The 18,843-nt window shown below is 38.4% G+C and overlaps 1 protein-coding gene across 5 annotated transcripts in view; it reads left to right on the forward strand.

The window, feature by feature from the left end:
- Positions 1 to 18,843, forward strand: part of LOC140203840 (ryanodine receptor 1-like) — a 575,532-nt gene that overhangs the window by 494,302 nt on the left and 62,387 nt on the right. For all 5 annotated transcript variants that reach the window (XM_072269965.1, XM_072269967.1, XM_072269966.1 and 2 more), the window contains 4 exons: positions 3,570 to 3,650; positions 6,003 to 6,091; positions 6,914 to 7,042; positions 12,578 to 12,682. In XM_072269965.1, the coding sequence (XP_072126066.1) occupies positions 3,570 to 3,650; positions 6,003 to 6,091; positions 6,914 to 7,042; positions 12,578 to 12,682 (404 nt within the window). The remainder of the gene's footprint in view (positions 1 to 3,569; positions 3,651 to 6,002; positions 6,092 to 6,913; positions 7,043 to 12,577; positions 12,683 to 18,843) is intronic.

The raw sequence follows: 18,843 nt of genomic DNA on the forward strand, positions 1-18,843 counted from the left end.
CTTACAGGCAGCCACAAAACAAGAACCCAATCAACCAACACCCAATGTGCAGAGGGGGGAAAAAAAACACCACTCATGCAAGTAACAACATTCAGAACAAAAGCGAGTCCGTAGACACAAAGCCCGGAACAGGGCCATAGCCTCGGTCTCAGTTCATCCCACAGCAGGGCAAATCGCCAGGGAGCCCAGAGCAGTCTCACAGCCTCAGCACCGCAGAGAGAGGAGTAAATGTTGTGGAAGAGCAGAATCGGCCCAACCCTTGCCTCCGGTCCCAACACCCCTGCCTTTTCAGTCTATCTGGCGTGATGATGTCAATGTCTCTCATTGGAAATGATCATCACCTCGTGGCATTCATAAGGCAGCTTCATTTGCAGAGGATTTGCAAATAGATTCAGCGTTGTTTATTCTCAATGTCTGACATAATGATGAAAGAAAGGTGGTTGTTGCAGCAGCTGATCAGGATTGACCAGGGAACACTGCTGCAGAGAACTGAGGTCATGCCCTGGGGTGGCACTGATTGATCACAGGCAACATAAAATTGCCCTTCCCTTTAATGCCAATCAGTTTCATTTTGACCAAGATGCCTTGATGCCAGACCTGATCAAATATTGCTGTGACAGTCACTCTCATTTCACCACTGGAGTCCAGCTTTGTCCACTAAGGTTGTGATGAGGTTTGAAGCTCAACTGGAAATTGATCAGTTCAATATGGCACTTGAGAAAACTTCTGTGGTATAATTCATTTGGGAACCGAGATCATGTGTACTAAATGTGGCTTCAGTAGAATGACCTCAAAAATACATACTAAAGCAGGAAAGCAATGGCTTGATGCTGGGGGCGAGTTCTTGTTCACTGACAAAGGAAACATCTTTTGGTCTGTATGGGCCTGAATGATTTATTTTCTGGTGTGAGTTGGATAGCCTCTTCCTTTTCAGGTCAGACCTTTATTTGAAGAGAGACATCAATTAAGCTTAGGTGAGCAATCTTTTTCACCCCACTTCCAACCATGAAATCCAATGCATTTGTGTTAGAACTGCTCAGGAGATTACTTCAGTTCCACTTCAGATGAAAATTTTGCCCAGAATTGCTTTTCTTAACATTTTCTTCTTGAAGTGATTTTTTTTTAACATCAGTGTTACTAATTTATAAAGAACAGAGCTAGTGTCAATGATAGAGCAAGCATTTGTCTAATAATTTCATACTTAGCAGTCTATCACCATTCCATCTCTTAAATCATCTCATCACAGAAAGTTGGTAGAGACTAGAAATGAACATAAGTGCTTTTTAGATAATGTAAAAACAGTAGAAACTGCATTTTTTGAATTTATATAGTGCCTGATGTGAAGGACAGGTTCTAAGATTCTCTTTGGGATGGAGAGGGGCACAAGTGTCTAGTTTTAAGATTAAAGTACATTTTTGCAAAGTCTATACTAATGAAACAAAGGACAATAAGCTTATCTGAAGAAGGTAACTCACAAGTGGTATATGGAGTTGAAGGAAGAGTTGAGGTAGCATTGAGAGAAGCCATGTAGCAGTTTCCAAATATTAATAATTTTGGAAGCGAATGAGACGATATCATGAAATCCATTTAGGAAAGAGAACATTTGAGGGTGAAGTGTATGCACTTTCTAAAGATCTAAATCAGAAGAATGTAACCACCCCGCATTTTTCCAGACGACTCTTACATATGCGATGAACCTATGTATATTTTGGTCCTAATTTGTTTCTAAACATTTTACTAATTCAGAGTTGCTGGTGAGGTATGAACATGGTTAACATTAAACAATTGTGCCGGATAGCGAGTGCACATATTTGTGGTTAAGATTTTGACTTATTCCACCCTCCCCAATCCTAAAACCTCTCAAAACTTTTTTTTTTGAACCATACCCCACCATCTGCTTTTGATAAAAGTAATTACTTACCTGTTATGTGACTTTAATCTTTATCTTAATTCCTGTCTTATCAGGACAGTCATGCTTCCAAGGCAAGAATTTGATAGCATATGATTGAAAATCAAAGAAGTGTGCACAAACCAATGGACTATGTACATGATCAGTTCCACTTCTAACCTACTGTAGAAGGAGCCAACCTGATCAGTTCAAGTTCTGGTGATGGCAAAATTTTACTATATTGGAATGGCAACTATGGCAAAAAGAATGGCGGATACCCATTATAATTCACTAGAGAAGTGATTCACAGTAATGAGAGCATTAGGGTGTAAATTATGTTAGTGAACTTCAAATAATTAAATTTCAGTTAAATTATTTTTTCTCCTCATTTTTACCCCTTTGAAGGCCACAGGGTGTCCCATACATGCTTGTTCCTGTCTAACTTGTTTCTAAACAACATCGTTTCAGAATGCATAATTCCAGTAAGGATCAGTGACTATCTAATTTGAGACATTAAGTGCACCACCTGCAATGAGACCAATTCACATAGAAGCAATCAGCAGGGATCAAGCACGTTACTGAAAACTAGGACCATCCTACACTTGATATTTCAGTAGTTTCACTCCGTACGTTTTCAGATTAACAGGTAGCAAATGCATGTTCACTTCCAATCACAAGTACACACAAACACAGGAAAAACAAAAATGCTTGAAAGAAGTGTTTGGCTCTTTTATGCAAGTAAAGAGGACCTATCACCCACTGCCATATAGCAGGTGGTGGCATTCATCAGCTACACTTTAGGGCAGGAATTCCCAACCTTTTCTATGCCATGTACCCCTACCATTAACTGAGGGGTTCATAGACCCCTGGTTGGAAACCACTGCTTTAGGGAAACTAGCCTGATTTCACTTCTTCCAAATTCCTAACCTCACCTCCAGTGTCCTTCATTAATTCTCCATCCAAGCTCCTAGTTTTTGAACTTCCGCACACTGACCCTCATCCCCCAACATTCGGCCCCCTCAAATATCAGTTTACTTCTCTGATATCAGTGACCCACTGCCTTAGGGTTCAGCAGCCTGTAGCCATAAGGTTTCAGCACCATCAGCAACTTGATCTTCCTCTTTCAGGATCATTCCTCATTACCTAAGCGGCTGCAAAGTCTACAGCCGGTGCAGCTAGCACAATGCCAAAACTTCATTATTACAGAATCTCAAGCCAAGGATACTTTCCTCATTCTTCACTGTGGCAGCTTTAAATGAAGATGTGGAAGTGGGGTATTATGACAGGGGAAATTTTCATCACAGCATTGTTCGATGGTTTCCTTCAGCAAGCTGGGCTACCTGGGTAACACCAGCATCTCCAACTTCATGTTTATGATATAAATTGAAGTTTTCTCTTTATCTGAACTCAGTTTTGCAGCAAACCCCTCTGCAAAAGTAACCGTTTGAGAGAATCTCAGTTGGAAGAGGTGGTACGTGAATTTTCCTGTGTGGGTATGGGTAGAAAGGGTTTCATCTCAACAATGTCACCACATACATTTCTAAACTTTAATGTTGAAGTCATTATGATTGCACGATTTCATTACTAACAATGGCTTTCTTTTTAAAAAAAGATAATTCCTTGTATATCATTGTGAAGCGTATGTTTCTTCTTCAGAGTAATGACTTTTCTTTCTGTGTAGGCGAGAAAGTGATGTCAGATGATGAATTTACTCAAGATCTGTTCAGATTCCTGCAGTTGCTTTGTGAAGGACACAATAATGGTATTTGTGATTACTATCTATCACTTCTATCAATTAGTTTTATTTGCAAAAATAAGTATTTCCATCTTGCATCTAAATCAATGATTATTTTAAGGTTGAATTTTTGGGGACAAGATCACTGTCTTATTTTAAATAGTAATTTGATGTTATTAGTTTAAATAAGTTACTTGCAACAAATACAACTTCCTAGGATCCAAGAAATAAGAATTTACAATCATGAATCACGTGCAAAGTGAAATGGAAAATAAGATACTAGTTGCAGTTGGTTAGGCAGTGAATGATGCTTAAAGTTTTAAGCTTCAAAGAAAATGGTTGAGGAAGGTCTGAGACAATCCAGGGAACTAAGTAATGCATCAGAAGATGACTAGGTTTCAGGGGCAGAATCTCTCTGGGAAGCCAAGTTGATGTAGCCAACCTTATTTATATCTGTCAGTTAACTTTAGTCGTGTATCAAGTAAGTCACTAACAGTGTTCATTGGGGGTCAGAAGCTGGGGCATTAAGTGTATACATTTTAATCCAAAAGCACAGCCAAGTGTTCCAATACCGTGCTACCTGTCAAATTAGATTAGTTAAAATTTACTATCTGTGCTTGTTGTGGAAGAAGCTTTTTCTTCCACAATGAGATTTAGGCAAGGTGTCCTCCCAACTTGCTGTTAACTCATGGGCTCATCTGTGTGACATACGGTGCTTACTAATACATTTTAATGGAATTTCTATCTGAGTCAGTTGGAGGTCTTTTTTGGCTGTCAGTTAAAACAGTGGGATTAATCTTTCGACTGGGTTGGAAGCGGTTTGGTTCAATGTTGCTTCATTTTAATTCCATTCTTCTAGCCTTTAAATGGACTTTTGTCACCACCAAATCTTTAATTACTTAAAACTTGTATCAGCATAATATTTAATTGCTTTGTAAAAAGGGTATCATATTGTGTGGTTCCCTACCTGTTTGCCAGTAGGAAGTGCTAGTCTGGGTCTAAATTGCTTCTCCAGAAGAGAGAAATAATCCAACAACAGCTTCTTTAAATCTAGCTCAAGATGAATCCTCGTCAATGCAATACCATTTTCATCTGCTGGAGTGCTAATTCTCCCTTTCTCCTCCTATCTCTCTTACTTCCTTTAAGACACCTCTATAAAATCTCATTTAGCCAAGGTTTTGATAACTGCCTTAGTATTTCCTTCTGTGTTACACTACATGAAGTTTCTTGGAATATTCTACCGCATTAAAGGTGCTACATAAATGAAAGCTGATGGTGTCAAATACTGTGAATTGCATCCAAATTATTGGAGAGGTAAGTTGGGATAGGACAACAAATCTGAAAGAAATATGCATTCTTCCTTGAAAAGTAAACAGTTCAGTAAAAACACTGAATTTGTGCAGCAGACATACAACCTCACTTTTATAAACAATGGTTTGATTTACTCAAGAAACTTGTTTAAAATATTTTTAAAGTGTATAGAAAACAGATAAATACAGAATGTAGAGAAAATGCAGAACATGTTCTAGAGTTTTACATCAAAGAAATTATAAAAAAAATGTATGCTTTGGAAGTCTGAATGGGAAGTTGAGTATTTTAAATGACTTGGAAAGTAGGAATGAAGAACATGGATTGTTGCATTGGAAAAATGCGATTATGGATACGATGAACTTAGATACTAGTATGATGAAAACAATATAAAAGTAAGCAAATTCAAAACATTTTGGGAAAAAATGTTCTTTAGGAATGATTAATGTTTGAAATAATCTACCAGGGAAAGTAGTGGAGTCAGGTATTGACAGAGTTCAAATGCAGGATGGCATTTTTCATCCTTGGCATTACTTACCCAGTATTTTTAGGTCATTCTACTTAACTGAGAATTGGGGAAAACATTTAAAAATAACAATACAGTGAACGAATACTGTTTATACTCAAAATTACAAACTGAAAAAAACAGCAGTGAGAGAAATTTGTAATCACTTCAAGTCGGGATTACATTTCTATCTCAATCCTTATCAAAATTTCTTATGGTATTTGTTCTGAATTTTAATGTTAAATTAGGAAATAAAGTATGTACTACCTGTCAATACATATATGAATATTCAAGATAGATCTGTACACATTTCAATGTGACTTTCTAATTATAATTCTATTTGCTGTTTCATAAGAATATTTAAATAGTTATAAATTGTGGATGATGTTGGGTTATTTGGTAAGTGTGGTTTGTGGTTCATTATTCAATAAGGATATTACTTTTTGCGTAATAAAGTCTAAACAAAATTCACAGAATTACTACAAAGGTAACAGAACTAAAAGAAGCCCTGTTATGTTCTAGACATCTGTTAAGCAGATATATTAAAAAATGTATTTTACTTTCAGATTTCCAGAATTACCTGAGAACTCAGACAGGTAACACCACAACTATCAACATCATTATTTGTACAGTTGACTACCTGCTGCGCTTACAGGTGCTTATTATGTTTTGAATTTTAGGTATTTATGTTGGCCTGAAAGATTGAGTGAAGAAACTGTTACACTTTATTCCTTTACAAGCTCCTGTATCGTTTTATAGCAAAGTGTCTGTAAATGTGTGCATAATATCAAAACAATCTCAAAAAGGAAATAATTGTAATTGGTTGAACCTACAGGGAAAAATATTGTTGTTGTAGGGTAAGGAAAGGCTCCCATTCATAAAGAAGGGATCATTGGAAGTATTGTGAGTAGGTTTGGTCACCTACCTACAGGAAAGATGTAAACAAGGTTGAAAGAGTGCAGAGAAAATTTACAAGGATGCTGCCGAGTCTGGAGGACTTGAGTTATAAGGAAAGACTGAATAGGTTAGGACTGTATTCTTTAGAACATAGAAGACTGAGAGGGGATTTGATGGAGGTGTACAAAATTATGAGGAGTACAGATGGGGTAAATGCAAGCAGGCTTTTTCCACTGAGGTTGGGTGGGACCTAGAGGTCATGGGTTAAGGGTGAAAGGTGAAAAGTTTAAGGGGAACATGAGGGGAAACTGCTTCACTCAAAGTGTGGAATGAACTGCCAGAGCAAGTCGTGCACATGAGCTTGACGTCAACATTTAAAAGAAGTATGGATAGGAGGGATATGAAGGGTTATGGTTCTGGTGCAGGTTGATGGGAGTAGGCAGGTTAAATGGTTTCGGCATGGACTAGATGGGCCAAAGGGCTTGTTTCTGTGACTACCATAATGCACATTTGTAAACTGACAAATTGCCTGAAACTCTTATATCTGCATGACTAATCCTGTTGTCTCTTTCTGGCTTAGGAATCTATCAGTGATTTCTACTGGTACTACTCCGGAAAGGATGTCGTTGATGAGCAAGGAAAGAGGAATTTCTCCAAGGCTATGGCTGTGGCAAAGCAAGTGTTTAATAGTCTTACTGAATACATTCAGGTAATAAATCACCATCCAACATCCAACTGAAGTTTTTCTCAGATCTTGACCTTCATGTTCTAGTGAAATCTCCACTTTTGCATTTTATGATTGCACTGTCCTTCTGTATCAATTCTGTTACCTCTTGAGCTTTCCAAAGTTAATTAGTTACTGCCTGTTACGCCGCTGCTGTTTGGGACAGCAATGAAAGTCCTCCATCTCTGTCTGTCCTTGGCCATATTATGCCCCAGGTGTGGCCCAGGGTCCTCATTTCTGCCTCTACGGTACGGTACCAAGATGTTTTTGGTCTCCCGTGTTTCCTCCGTCCCTCAGGGAATCCAGTGAAATACTGCCCTGATGATGAAGTTGGCCTGTCTTCTCATCTCTCTGCCCAATCCATCTTTAATGTTTCCTTATGATGATTGTGGCCATGTCCTCTCGGTGACACTGAGGGAGTAGGGCGTGGTTGGAGATCTTTCTTGGCCAGAAAAGACGGAGGATCTTCCGGAGGCTCGTGGTGTGGAATGACGACAGCTTGACAAGGTCATTCTCCATCACGCTCCGGCATTCCGACCCGTACAAGAGTGTGGAGAGAACACAGCTCTGGTACCACTTCACCTTGGTGAGGACACTGGACTCGGTTGATCCTCCTGTGTTGCTCATTGATCTGAAGACATTTCTCGCTTTGCTGACTCTGCACTGGGCGTCGTCCTTGGCCCCACCATCCTGCAGCTCTTCAAAGACAGGCATCGAATTCTGAATGCTCAGTTTTCATTATTGATTGGCAGGTGATTTGTCTAGGTTTAATTTTGTCTTTGATTTGGTGTTCTGTGCACCTGCTGATGCAGTCTCTAAATCTGAATCTCACATCAGCAGCCATTTAGAGTCATAGAAGCAGGCCCTTCAGCCCATCTAGTCCGTGCATGGTCCCATCAACACTTGTGGCTGACCATACTACTTACTGTCATATTTGATTCAAATCTAACCTTCAAACAGAAGACTGTTTCTGATCGCAAAACTGTTCCTGCCTTAGCTCTGTAAGATCCTGCTAATTTAAATTTATTTTTAAGCTTCAGTTTATAATGTAACAGAATGGACTGATGGATGTCCTGTGTCATCCATTAGGAAGAAGGAATACTTAACAAAGATGTGAGTCGTAATCTATTCCTTGGGACGTCAGAGGCCCCTACTCTAAGGGACTGTGGCGCAGGCCTCTTCCTCCAACAGGTTTCCTTTCTGGGCTGCTCCTTTACTCTACACGTGCAGTGTGTGTGTTGTGCCTTTATTCTCATTCCATGTACCAATCCAAACCTCTCTTGAACATTGAAGTCACAACTTGAACTGGCAGCTCATTCCACACTCCCACCACCTTCTGAGTGAGGAAGTTTCCCCTCATGTTCGTCTTAAACATTTCACCTTTCACCCTTAAACCATGACCTCTAGTTGTAGTCCCACCCAACCTCAGTGGAAAAAGCCTGTCTGCATTTACCCTATCTATACCCTCATAATCTTGTATACCTCTATCAAATCTCCCCTCAGTCTTCTACGGTCTAGGGAATAAAGTTTTAACCGATTCAGTCTTTCCTTATAACTTAGATACCCCAGTCCCGGAAACACCCTTGTAAATTTTCTCTGTACTCTTTCAATCTTATTTACATCTTTCCTGTAGGTAGGTGACTAAAACTTCACACAATACTCCAAATTAGGCCTCACCATCATCTTGCCATGTGGGACAAGATTTTTTTTTTATACACAGTGAAGGATATACTACTACTACTACTACGTCGACTCAGGCCTAGGGGGCCGGCGTCGGGTACGATGATGGACTCTCCACTTCTCCCCCTCTCCCTCATCAGTGTGTTCAGTTCATCTACATTAGCTGCGCTGCTGTCTTCTAGGAGCGTGTTGACCATAGTCTTGGGAGGGCGCCCAGGGTTCATCCTCCCGTGCTTGGGCTCCCATATGACGACTGGGCTGGCAGGTAGCTCGGGGTGGCGTAGACAGTGCCCCGCTAGTTGCAGTCTTCTCGCCTCGATTTTAGTGGTGAGCATTGGTAGGTTGTTACAGAGCTCGACGTTCGTCATGTGCTGTAGCCACCTCACGTCAAGAGCCATCCAGATGTTGTATAAGAGATATACAACAGTGGCGTTTAAGCATTTGTTAGATAGACGCATGAATACACAAGGAATGGAGGGATAGGGATCGTGTACAGGCAGATAGAATTCACCATCGTGGCCAAAGAGCCTGTTCCTGTGTCGTACTGTTCCTTTTGTTTTAATGTTAAAACTCTGAGTTTGTTTTCTAATAACTTAAAATTCTAGCTTGTTTACTTCCTCCAGCCCGACAACCCTCTGAGTTATCTGTACTGTTAATCTTGATGCTTCCACCAGGGGTGGCTACGTTTCCCTCCCTAAATCTCCCAGCCCTCTGTTTCCCTTCGCTCTTTCTGTTCATTTGTCCTGCTGCCTCCAACTTAGTTGAAGCAGTTTAGGATTTTTTTCTATGTTAAAGGCATTATATAAATGTAATATGTTGTTGTTGATTAAAATATCTGATCACAGTTATTTATAGTTTCATTCATTCAAAAATGGCACAGCACAAGGGCAGGGGTTATAAAGAGTGGCCTACACTCATTGTCCAGATGTACCTAGAGTGTGTTTTTTTGTTGGCACACAAAGTCTTCAGATATTTATTTGGCACTGTTTATGGGCCGTAAGCAGTCATGCATGTAATTTTTAGAAGTCACAAGCACCACTGTTAGCAAAAGGCACTAGTCATTATTATTCTCAATCTCTTAAAACAGCAGTACCCAGCTGTAGCTGCGACAAAAAGTCATTGGTGAATCTGAAATGGACAATTTGGAAGGTGAAAAACAAGGTGGAGAGGGAACACCATCCTGTTTAATAGTTAGTAAAATATTCACCAAATTGATGGATACCTGGAGAGAAGATTGACAAACTAGAGGATCCCCGAAATAATCTAGAAGGTTTTGCTCAAATAATTATCAGATATTTGTTCTAACATCTCATTTCAGGAAAGCTAACTCTAACAATGGTAAGTAATGGCAAACACAGGAGCTAAGGGTTTGATTCCTTTATGTATAGTTTACACTATATTTTTGTGCCATATACACAAGTTGTCATCATTGCATGAAGAGCCATCGAAGTACAGGATTAGATAAATTAACTTTTAAGCCTGGTTATTAAATTCTACATCTCCTGATTCTCTCGTACTTTTGCATGGCCAGATACGTCTCACTTATTCTGGCATTAAATTTGAACTAGTGTGAAACTATTTTATGTTTGTGACTTTTGATATTATGGTCTCTATAGCCAAGTCCAGAGCCTTTATCAATGACCCAAACACTGGGTCTTGAGGGTTGGAAAATATTGAAGATGAATGTGACGTATGTATTTAGATAACTGTCTTGATATGCTGCAGTGTTTCCTTTAAGTTTTAACAGTACCTGATGGATAACAAACCTCTGTATAAAATTGTGTTTCACAATCGGCAAGCAAAACTATCCACTCCAATTTTAGAACATAGAACAGTACAGCACGGAAACAGAGCCTTCACCTCACAATATCCTCACCTGAATTAAACTAAATCTCTTCTACCTGAACATAATCCATATCCTTCATAACCTACCTATTCATGTGTGTATCCAACAGCTCCTCAAGTGCCATGATCGTACCTTGTATTTCAACTACATTTGGCAATGTGTACCAGGTATCCACCACCCTGTGTACAAAAAAAAATCCCTATACATCTCCTTATTCCCCCTCACCTTAAATTGATGTCCTCTAATGCTTTACAGAAGCATTTAGACCATTAAAAGTTTCCGTAAAGTACAAGAGGACATTTGAATTAGCATGCCCAACAAAGATGGTGTCTTATCAGTTACAGTGTGCTCCCAATGTAAACATTAAAGTTCAAAATCAAATTTATTTTCAGAGTACATACATGTCACCACATATGACCCTGAGATTCCTTTTCCTGCGGGCATCACTCAGCAAATCTGTAGAATAGTAACTGTAAGCAGGATCAATGAACAACAATATCTATAGAACAGTAACTGTAAACAGGATCACTGAACAACAAAATCTATAGAACAGTAACTGTAAACAGGATCACTGAACAACAAAATCTATAGAACAGTAACTGTAAACAGGATCACTGAACAACAAAATCTATAGAACAGTAACTGTAAACGGGATCACTGAACAACAAAATCTATAGAACAGTAACTGTAAACGGGATCACTGAACAACAAAATCTATAGAACAGTAACTGTAAACGGGATCACTGAACAACAAAATCTATAGAACAGTAACTGTAAACAGGATCAATGAACAACAATATCTATAGAACAGTAACTGTAAACAGGAGCAATGAACAACAAAATCTATAGAACAGTAACTGTAAACGGGATCACTGAACAACAAAATCTATAGAACAGTAACTGTAAACGGGATCACTGAACAACAAAATCTATAGAACAGTAACTGTAAACAGGATCAATGAACAACAATATCTATAGAACAGTAACTGTAAACAGGATCAATGAACAACAATATCTATAGAACAGTAACTGTAAGCAGGAGCAATGAACAACAAAATCTATAGAACAGTAACTGTAAACGGGATCAATGAACAACAAAATCTATAGAACAGTAACTGTAAACGGGATCACTGAACAACAAAATCTATAGAACAGTAACTGTAAACAGGATCACTGAACAACAATATCTATAGAACAGTAACTGTAAACGGGATCACTGAACAACAAAATCTATAGAACAGTAACTGTAAACGGGATCAATGAACAACTATCTATAGAACAGTAACTGTAAACAGGATCAATGAACAAAAATATCTATAGAAATAGTAACTGAAAACAGGATCACTGAACAATAATATCTATAGAATAGTAACTGTAAACAGGATCAATGAACAGCAATATCTGTAGAATAGTAACTGAAAACAGGATCAATGAAAGAGCAAGAGCATAGAAGACAACAAACTGTGCAAATGCAAATATAACTAAATAGCAATAAATAATGACAGCATGAAATAACAAGGTGGAGAGTCCTTAAAGTGAGATCATTGGTTGTGGGAACATCTCAGTACGAGTGTGATTATCCTCCTGTTCAAAAGCCTGATGGTAAGGGCTCTTGAATATGTACTTAAATGAATCATTTGTTAAACACAAATATTGAAGTAAACAATGTCATTGTAGTTTTTGAAATCATATTGAATCACGAACTATTAGCATTATTTTAATAGTATATAAACTTGATTTTGAGTTTGAGAGTCTCTACTGAGAAGGATTACAAGATCTATGTTCACTAGTTTCCCCAGTGACTTGGTCACAATCACAACATTCTAAACTAACGCGGATTATTCCAGTTGTTAATAAATAACCATTGCCTTATTTAACAATATTTTACAAAGAAATTTCCGAAAGTTTGAATGATAAATTATTGAAGTTCTGAGGAGTACTTAGAACCAGATTGCTGTCTGCTCTGAATGACACTGTACCTAATCGTGTTGCAGGGTCCATGCACTGGCAACCAGCAAAGCCTGGCTCACAGCAGGTTATGGGATGCAGTTGTCGGGTTTCTCCATATCTTCGCACACATGATGATGAAGCTTGCACAGGTAACGCCATTTCAGTGTCAAATCAGTCAATTCTTCTAACCCAGTTCCTTCAACCCAATTTTTAAAATATTATTGTGTTTTTTTCTTGAATATTGTCCCACAGTAGAATACATACTGTACAAGCAGATTAATGTTTTTGGCCAACAGGTCTTAATTCAGCTCCAGCTAGAAAGCTGAATTGAGGTCCCCTTCTGCAGTGGAACTTTAAGTGCCTGGATCATGTCAGTTCAATAATTTCTCTGATCTGATCTAGGTATTCATGATTCCTTTCTTAATGCAAGTAATTGAAATAAGTATTAATTTTAAGAAGGGCATTTCAACGAAGCTTCAATATAACTATTCCCTAGGAATGTTATACCTGGAGATTATCTGTACAGCAATTTTCCTTTTTTTTAACTCACTGGCTTTTGTTGTATGTGAAAGAATCAGCTTTATTCTTTTTCTATCAAACCTGTAATTGGTATTTAGCCATGAGCATTATATGAATATCTTTTTGAAAGTATATTCAGTGACTTTTAGTCTATGAGTTTCAAACACAGTTTTGTATGTGAAAACAAATTTGAAAGAGGCTGAAGTGGAAACACTGATCTCAAAGCTATGAAATCACTTTAAAACTAAAACAGAATCTTTCAACAATTAAATCCATTATATCATTCACCAATGTTGAACACATAAAGATTAAAATATTAGCTTTAGTAACATATATTGCTTTAACAGTATTTTGTTTAATAGTATATTGATAGCTTGTTTTCAATCTTTCAAGTTTTAGTAGTAAACTTCAGTTAAATGTTGCCATTAGTTAAGAAAACTTGGTCCCGAATTTCCAAAGAGAAATAATGTTTTTAGCCTTAAAATTGAGGAAATTGACCATCATCCCCTTTAGCACATGCATACTTGTTGCTATTACAAATATTGCTGATTCCCTGCTTCTTCACGGGTTACATTGTCTTACAATCATTTCCAGTTTAAGATCATAAGACCATAAGACATGGGAGTAGAATTAGGCCATTTGGCCTGTCATGTCTGCTCCACCATTCCATCATGGCTGATCCTTTCTTTCCCTTCAGCCCCACTCCCCAGCCTTCTCCCCATAACCTTTGATGCCGTGGCCAATCAAGAACCTATCAATCTCCACCTTAAATACACCCAACAACCTGGCCTCTACAGCTGCCTGTGGTAACAAATACCACAAATTCACCATCTTCTGTCTAAATAGATTTCTCTGCATCTCTGTTTTAAATGGACACCCCCCTATTCTGAGGCTGTGCCTTCTTGTCCTGGACTCCCCCACCATGGGAAACATTATTTCCATATTTACTCTGTCTAGGCCTTTCAACGTTCGAAAGATTTCAATGAGATTTCCCCTCCCCCCCCATCCTTCTAAATTCCTGCGAGTTCAGGCCTAGAGCCATCAAACATTCCTCATATGATAACCCTTTCGTTCCCAGAATCATCCTTGTGAACCTCCTCTTAACCCTCTCCAATGCTAACACATTTTTTCTTAGATAAGCTCAAAACTGTCCACATACTCAAAGTGAGGCCTCACCAGTGCCTTATAAAACCTCAGCATTTATAATCATAAAAACAAACCGAACCAATGAAAGTTTTCTGCAGACCACTCCCACTGGCCACACAATCCAGTCTATTGTGCTTCTCTCCAAATGTTACTGTACAAACACCTGCAAAATCCTGTCATGAAACTGAATGGGAAAACTGATCCTTAAAGCATTTTCAATCATTGAAAATTTGCAGACATTAAGTGATGTTGACCACAGCCCAAACTGCAAGATTGGCCATTAGACAGAGCAAAGACTAACTTGAGTAAATTATACAGAAGTAATTGGAAGAACATAACCTAAAGAGTAATTTTAGGAATTAGAAAAAAGAAGAAAAAGACTGCTTATAGAAGTATTAATTTAGGAAGGTGTATTAATATTCAAGTGATATAGTCATTACAGGACTCCTGGATTTTTTATTTGTAGCAATGGATGACTTAGAGACTTAATGTATGAAAAACCGGGATGCAAGGTGCAACACTGTCTAAAGTAGTATTTTTCCATGCCTAGCTTTTGAAGCATTCATTCGTAAAGAGTTTAATAATTTATCCTAAAGGGTTTTAACTTTCATTATTGTCATTGTTTGAATAGAAACAAGATAGCAGCATGTTATTTTTAAAATATAAATATTTGTATTTTCCTAACATCTATTGAATGTCTTAATTGTTTAATTCTGGAGGTAATTCATGTCCTGAGAAGCTATATGAAATATTTACCAAAGAATGTTTATGGATATACTATACCAGCAATGTTACCTGAGGTACTTTGGAGAAAATAGTTTTATCCCTGGAACTATTTCATGATGTCAACAATTTATATTAAAAAATTCTACCAGTAATCTGTGGGATTTGTTTCTGTAGTTATACTTGTGTTTGAGTAAAAGACTGTGTATAGAAAGTGCAGGGAAGAGGAATGAATTTAATCTATTTCCCGCAAAGTGTCTAAATATCATTTTTATTCTGGTGAACAACAGATGCCTGATAATCGAGGATCCAGAAATAGCGTAAGAATTTCTGTGTACCGCAGCTGCCATCTCATGCAAGCTGTTTGTCATAAATGCTGTCATTTTATTATTTTTCATTTGGGCATAAAACTCTGCAGTCTTTAATTATTTGTTTTGGTGGTACATCAGGCTTAACTTGCGCTTTTTATCAAAATGCTCTAGTTGCTGTTGAATTTAAGTGGTTTATTTAAAGTGGGATTAAGTATGTATTCAAGCACAAGGAATGGAAGGTCCACGTCTTAAGCATCGATTTCAACATCAGACGTTTTTAGCAGTGTATATAGGAATGGCTTTTAAACTGAATGAAAGCACAGTGGCTATTTCCCCTGAGAAGCTGACCCATACTACTTGTGTTTTGTAAACTGAACATGATGGGTAATCACTAAAGGGACAATCTGCCACCAGTTTAAGGCAAGAGTGCGTATAAGTAAGGTGACAGCAGTAACTCACTGAGCACGTTAACTGGCTTCAGAAATTACCAAATTTACTTAGAGCCAATTAACTGGTTAATGGCCATGAAGAAATAATTTAACAAGTGATTTCAAATGCTCTTTATATTTTTACATTCAATATAATTTCCCAAAACAGGTAAAAATTAACTTTTATGTTTGAACATTGCTTTAGGAGATTTTTTTATTTCTTTAAAAAAAAGAGATTGATGCAAGGACAGTGTGCTTTCTGTTCTCTGAAACTTTCATCCAAGTTGTGAACGATTAATGTCTATCAGACCATTACATTATGCCTAATTTTGCTGTCCATCCATTGCTATATGTTTAAACCTTCTGCCAGGATCACAATACATTTTAGCCCACCAGTATTGTTGATGTTATTCCCTGAATAACTTGCAGGGGAAACATTTCTGGTGTTAAGATATTTGCATCATATCACTTGTAACCAAAAATGAGTATCAGGCAACCTTGAAGCTAAAACTTGCATCCATCTTGTTATGCTGACATGCTGATGTTTTAACAGTACAATCGCTTTATTGTCTGAGAGAGGAACAATTGTTCATTTTCTTACATCTTCCATTAGGTTAATGTATGATTTTGCCTTTGTATGATCCATTGTAATCTCTGCATTATGATATAGTGTATCTATACATTTCAGAACAAGAAATTGACATCAGCCTTTATGGTATATTAATCAAATACTAAATTTTACACTATTTGCTTCAAACTTTTTGTAACATTGTGTATTTTTCAGGCATTCTTACAACCAACACACACAAAATGCTGGAGGAACTCAGCAGGTCAGGCAGCATCTATGGAAAAGAGTAAATGGTCGATGTTTTGAGCTGAGACCCTTCATCAGGACTGGGTCTTGGCCGGAAATGTCTTTTTCATAAGTGCTACCTGACCTGCTGAGTTCCTCCAGCAATTCAGGTGTGTTGCTTTGGATTTCCAGCATCTCTAGATTTTCTCGTGTTTGTGATTCTAACAACTGGATAGAATTGTATCCTTAAAGTATTTATGTTGCAATTTTTTACTGTCTGTAAGTATCCCCTCACTCTTCCATTGCTAGTTCGTAGAGTCATAGAACACTACAATGCAGAAACAGGCCTTCAGCCCATCTAGTCTGTGCTGAACTGTTAATCTGCCTAGTCTAAAATAAACATTTAGTTCAGGTTATATTAGTCTTAAACATTGGAATACCATGTACAATTAAACTTCTTACTGGATTATTTTCAAATACAACAATCACCAGGTTAGAACTTCTCTTGGACAGCACTATATTTTTTATACGTAATACGAGTAAATTGCGTGTAAAACCTGATCACGCAATTTGATTATCTTCCTTTGTGACTGTTAACACACCTTCCCAAGAATGATCCATGCATGTGGCACGTGTAGAGGCCAGAGGACATGTTCAGTCTGGGCAACCATCGGACAACAGATGCTTTGGCCTCAGTTAGGCGAAGTTCCATATTTTGCGTAAGACAATTTGTAGTTCCATAATCTGTTCTACTGAGGTATGCTCTGTGTGGGAATTGTTTGTACTGGAAGAACAGGGTTTCCTTTAGTTCTTTTAATTCAGATTGCAGGCTGGTTGACATTCTGGAGACCTGCTCAGGTGCAAAGCCACATCAAAAGGTTGAAATGCATTCAGTCACTTGACAGGAATAGCATGGGCTGGTAGGGAAGTGCAACATGAAGACGTGCCATTCAGCCTAACACAACCTCATCAACCACCCATATTAATCCCATCCTCCAGCACTTGGCCAACAGCTTTCTATGCCTAAGTAATTCAAGTACTCTCCCAGCCACTTCTTCCCTGCTGTCAGTGACTCAGCTTCCACCACTCTCTCTGGCATTGTATTTCAGACACTCCTTAATCTCCTGGTGAAAAAGGTCCCTCTCAGACCCACTCTAAATCAGTTGCTCCTCATTATAAACCTATGTCCTCAAATTTTATTCACGTTTGGTAAAGGGAAAGGTTTCTGCAGTCTTACCCTATCTATACCCCTCATAATTTCATGTACCACAATTGTTTGTTTGTTATGTGCCATGTCATATGATGTGGGCAAAAGTGACTATGATTGTTCTTGGCAAATTTTTCTACAGAAGCGGTTTGCCACCGCCTTCTTCTGGGAGTTGTCTTTACAAGACGGGTGACCCCATCCATTATCAATACTCTTCAGAGATTGTCTGCATGACGTCAGTGGTTGCATAACTTGTGATCTGCACCGGCTGCTCATATGACCATCCACCACCTGTTCCCATGGCTTCACGTGTCCCTGATTTTGGGGGGTGGGGGGGTGTGACTAAGCTGGTGCTACACCTTGCCCAAAGGTGACCTACAGACTAGTGAAGGGGAAGGAGTGCCTAACGCCTCCTTTGATAAGGGACGCATCTCCACCCCGCCACACTGCCTCAATTGTAACCCCTTTTATCCTTATCCAGTGGTGGCCTGGAGGGAAGCAGGGGTGAGGGGTGGGAGAAATCCTGACCACAGTGGTAGCAGTAGCTGGTGATTAGGTGTTAGAGACAGTACTTGGGAAGGAGCAGACACATACCTGATGGGGAGGGTCGGTTTACTGGCAGGTGAATCAGTGAGGTGCAAACTCTCCTGATTCTTACTCCACAATTAATACTATAAAGCATTGTCACACATCTTGAACAGCTGAGTTTCCTGATATCAAGTAAACCTTGCCACCTGTAGTTGAATACTGACTGACTGTTAGATTAAAGGCAATTGCCTCATCACAATACAGTGGATTCTAGTTAATTGGGATACGTTGGTGTTTTGTATTTAATACTTCAGTAATATTTGAGTAATACTGTAAACATACTGTTTGATTAAGCATTCTACGGTGTTTACATAATGCATTATGGGTTATATGTAAAAGTACATGAATGCAATATGTCATTGCACCACCACATCATAAGTGCGTGTCTCACAAAAGTAAGGAATGTAGTACACATGCATCTCCTGGCTATGTTTTTCTTTCGATTAGTTTTATGTTTTAGAGTTACAAAACATAACAGTGGCAACGAACCCAAGGCAACTACCTGCCTGTTGAAGCACAGTGAAATGTTCGAGTTTTAAAAAAGGCAGAAAATGGACGAAATTCGCGGGTTCATAAACAGTGAGTACTGGGCGAT

This window comes from Mobula birostris, chromosome 10 (genome assembly GCF_030028105.1).
Source record: "Mobula birostris isolate sMobBir1 chromosome 10, sMobBir1.hap1, whole genome shotgun sequence".
Lineage (NCBI taxonomy): Eukaryota > Metazoa > Chordata > Chondrichthyes > Myliobatiformes > Myliobatidae > Mobula > Mobula birostris.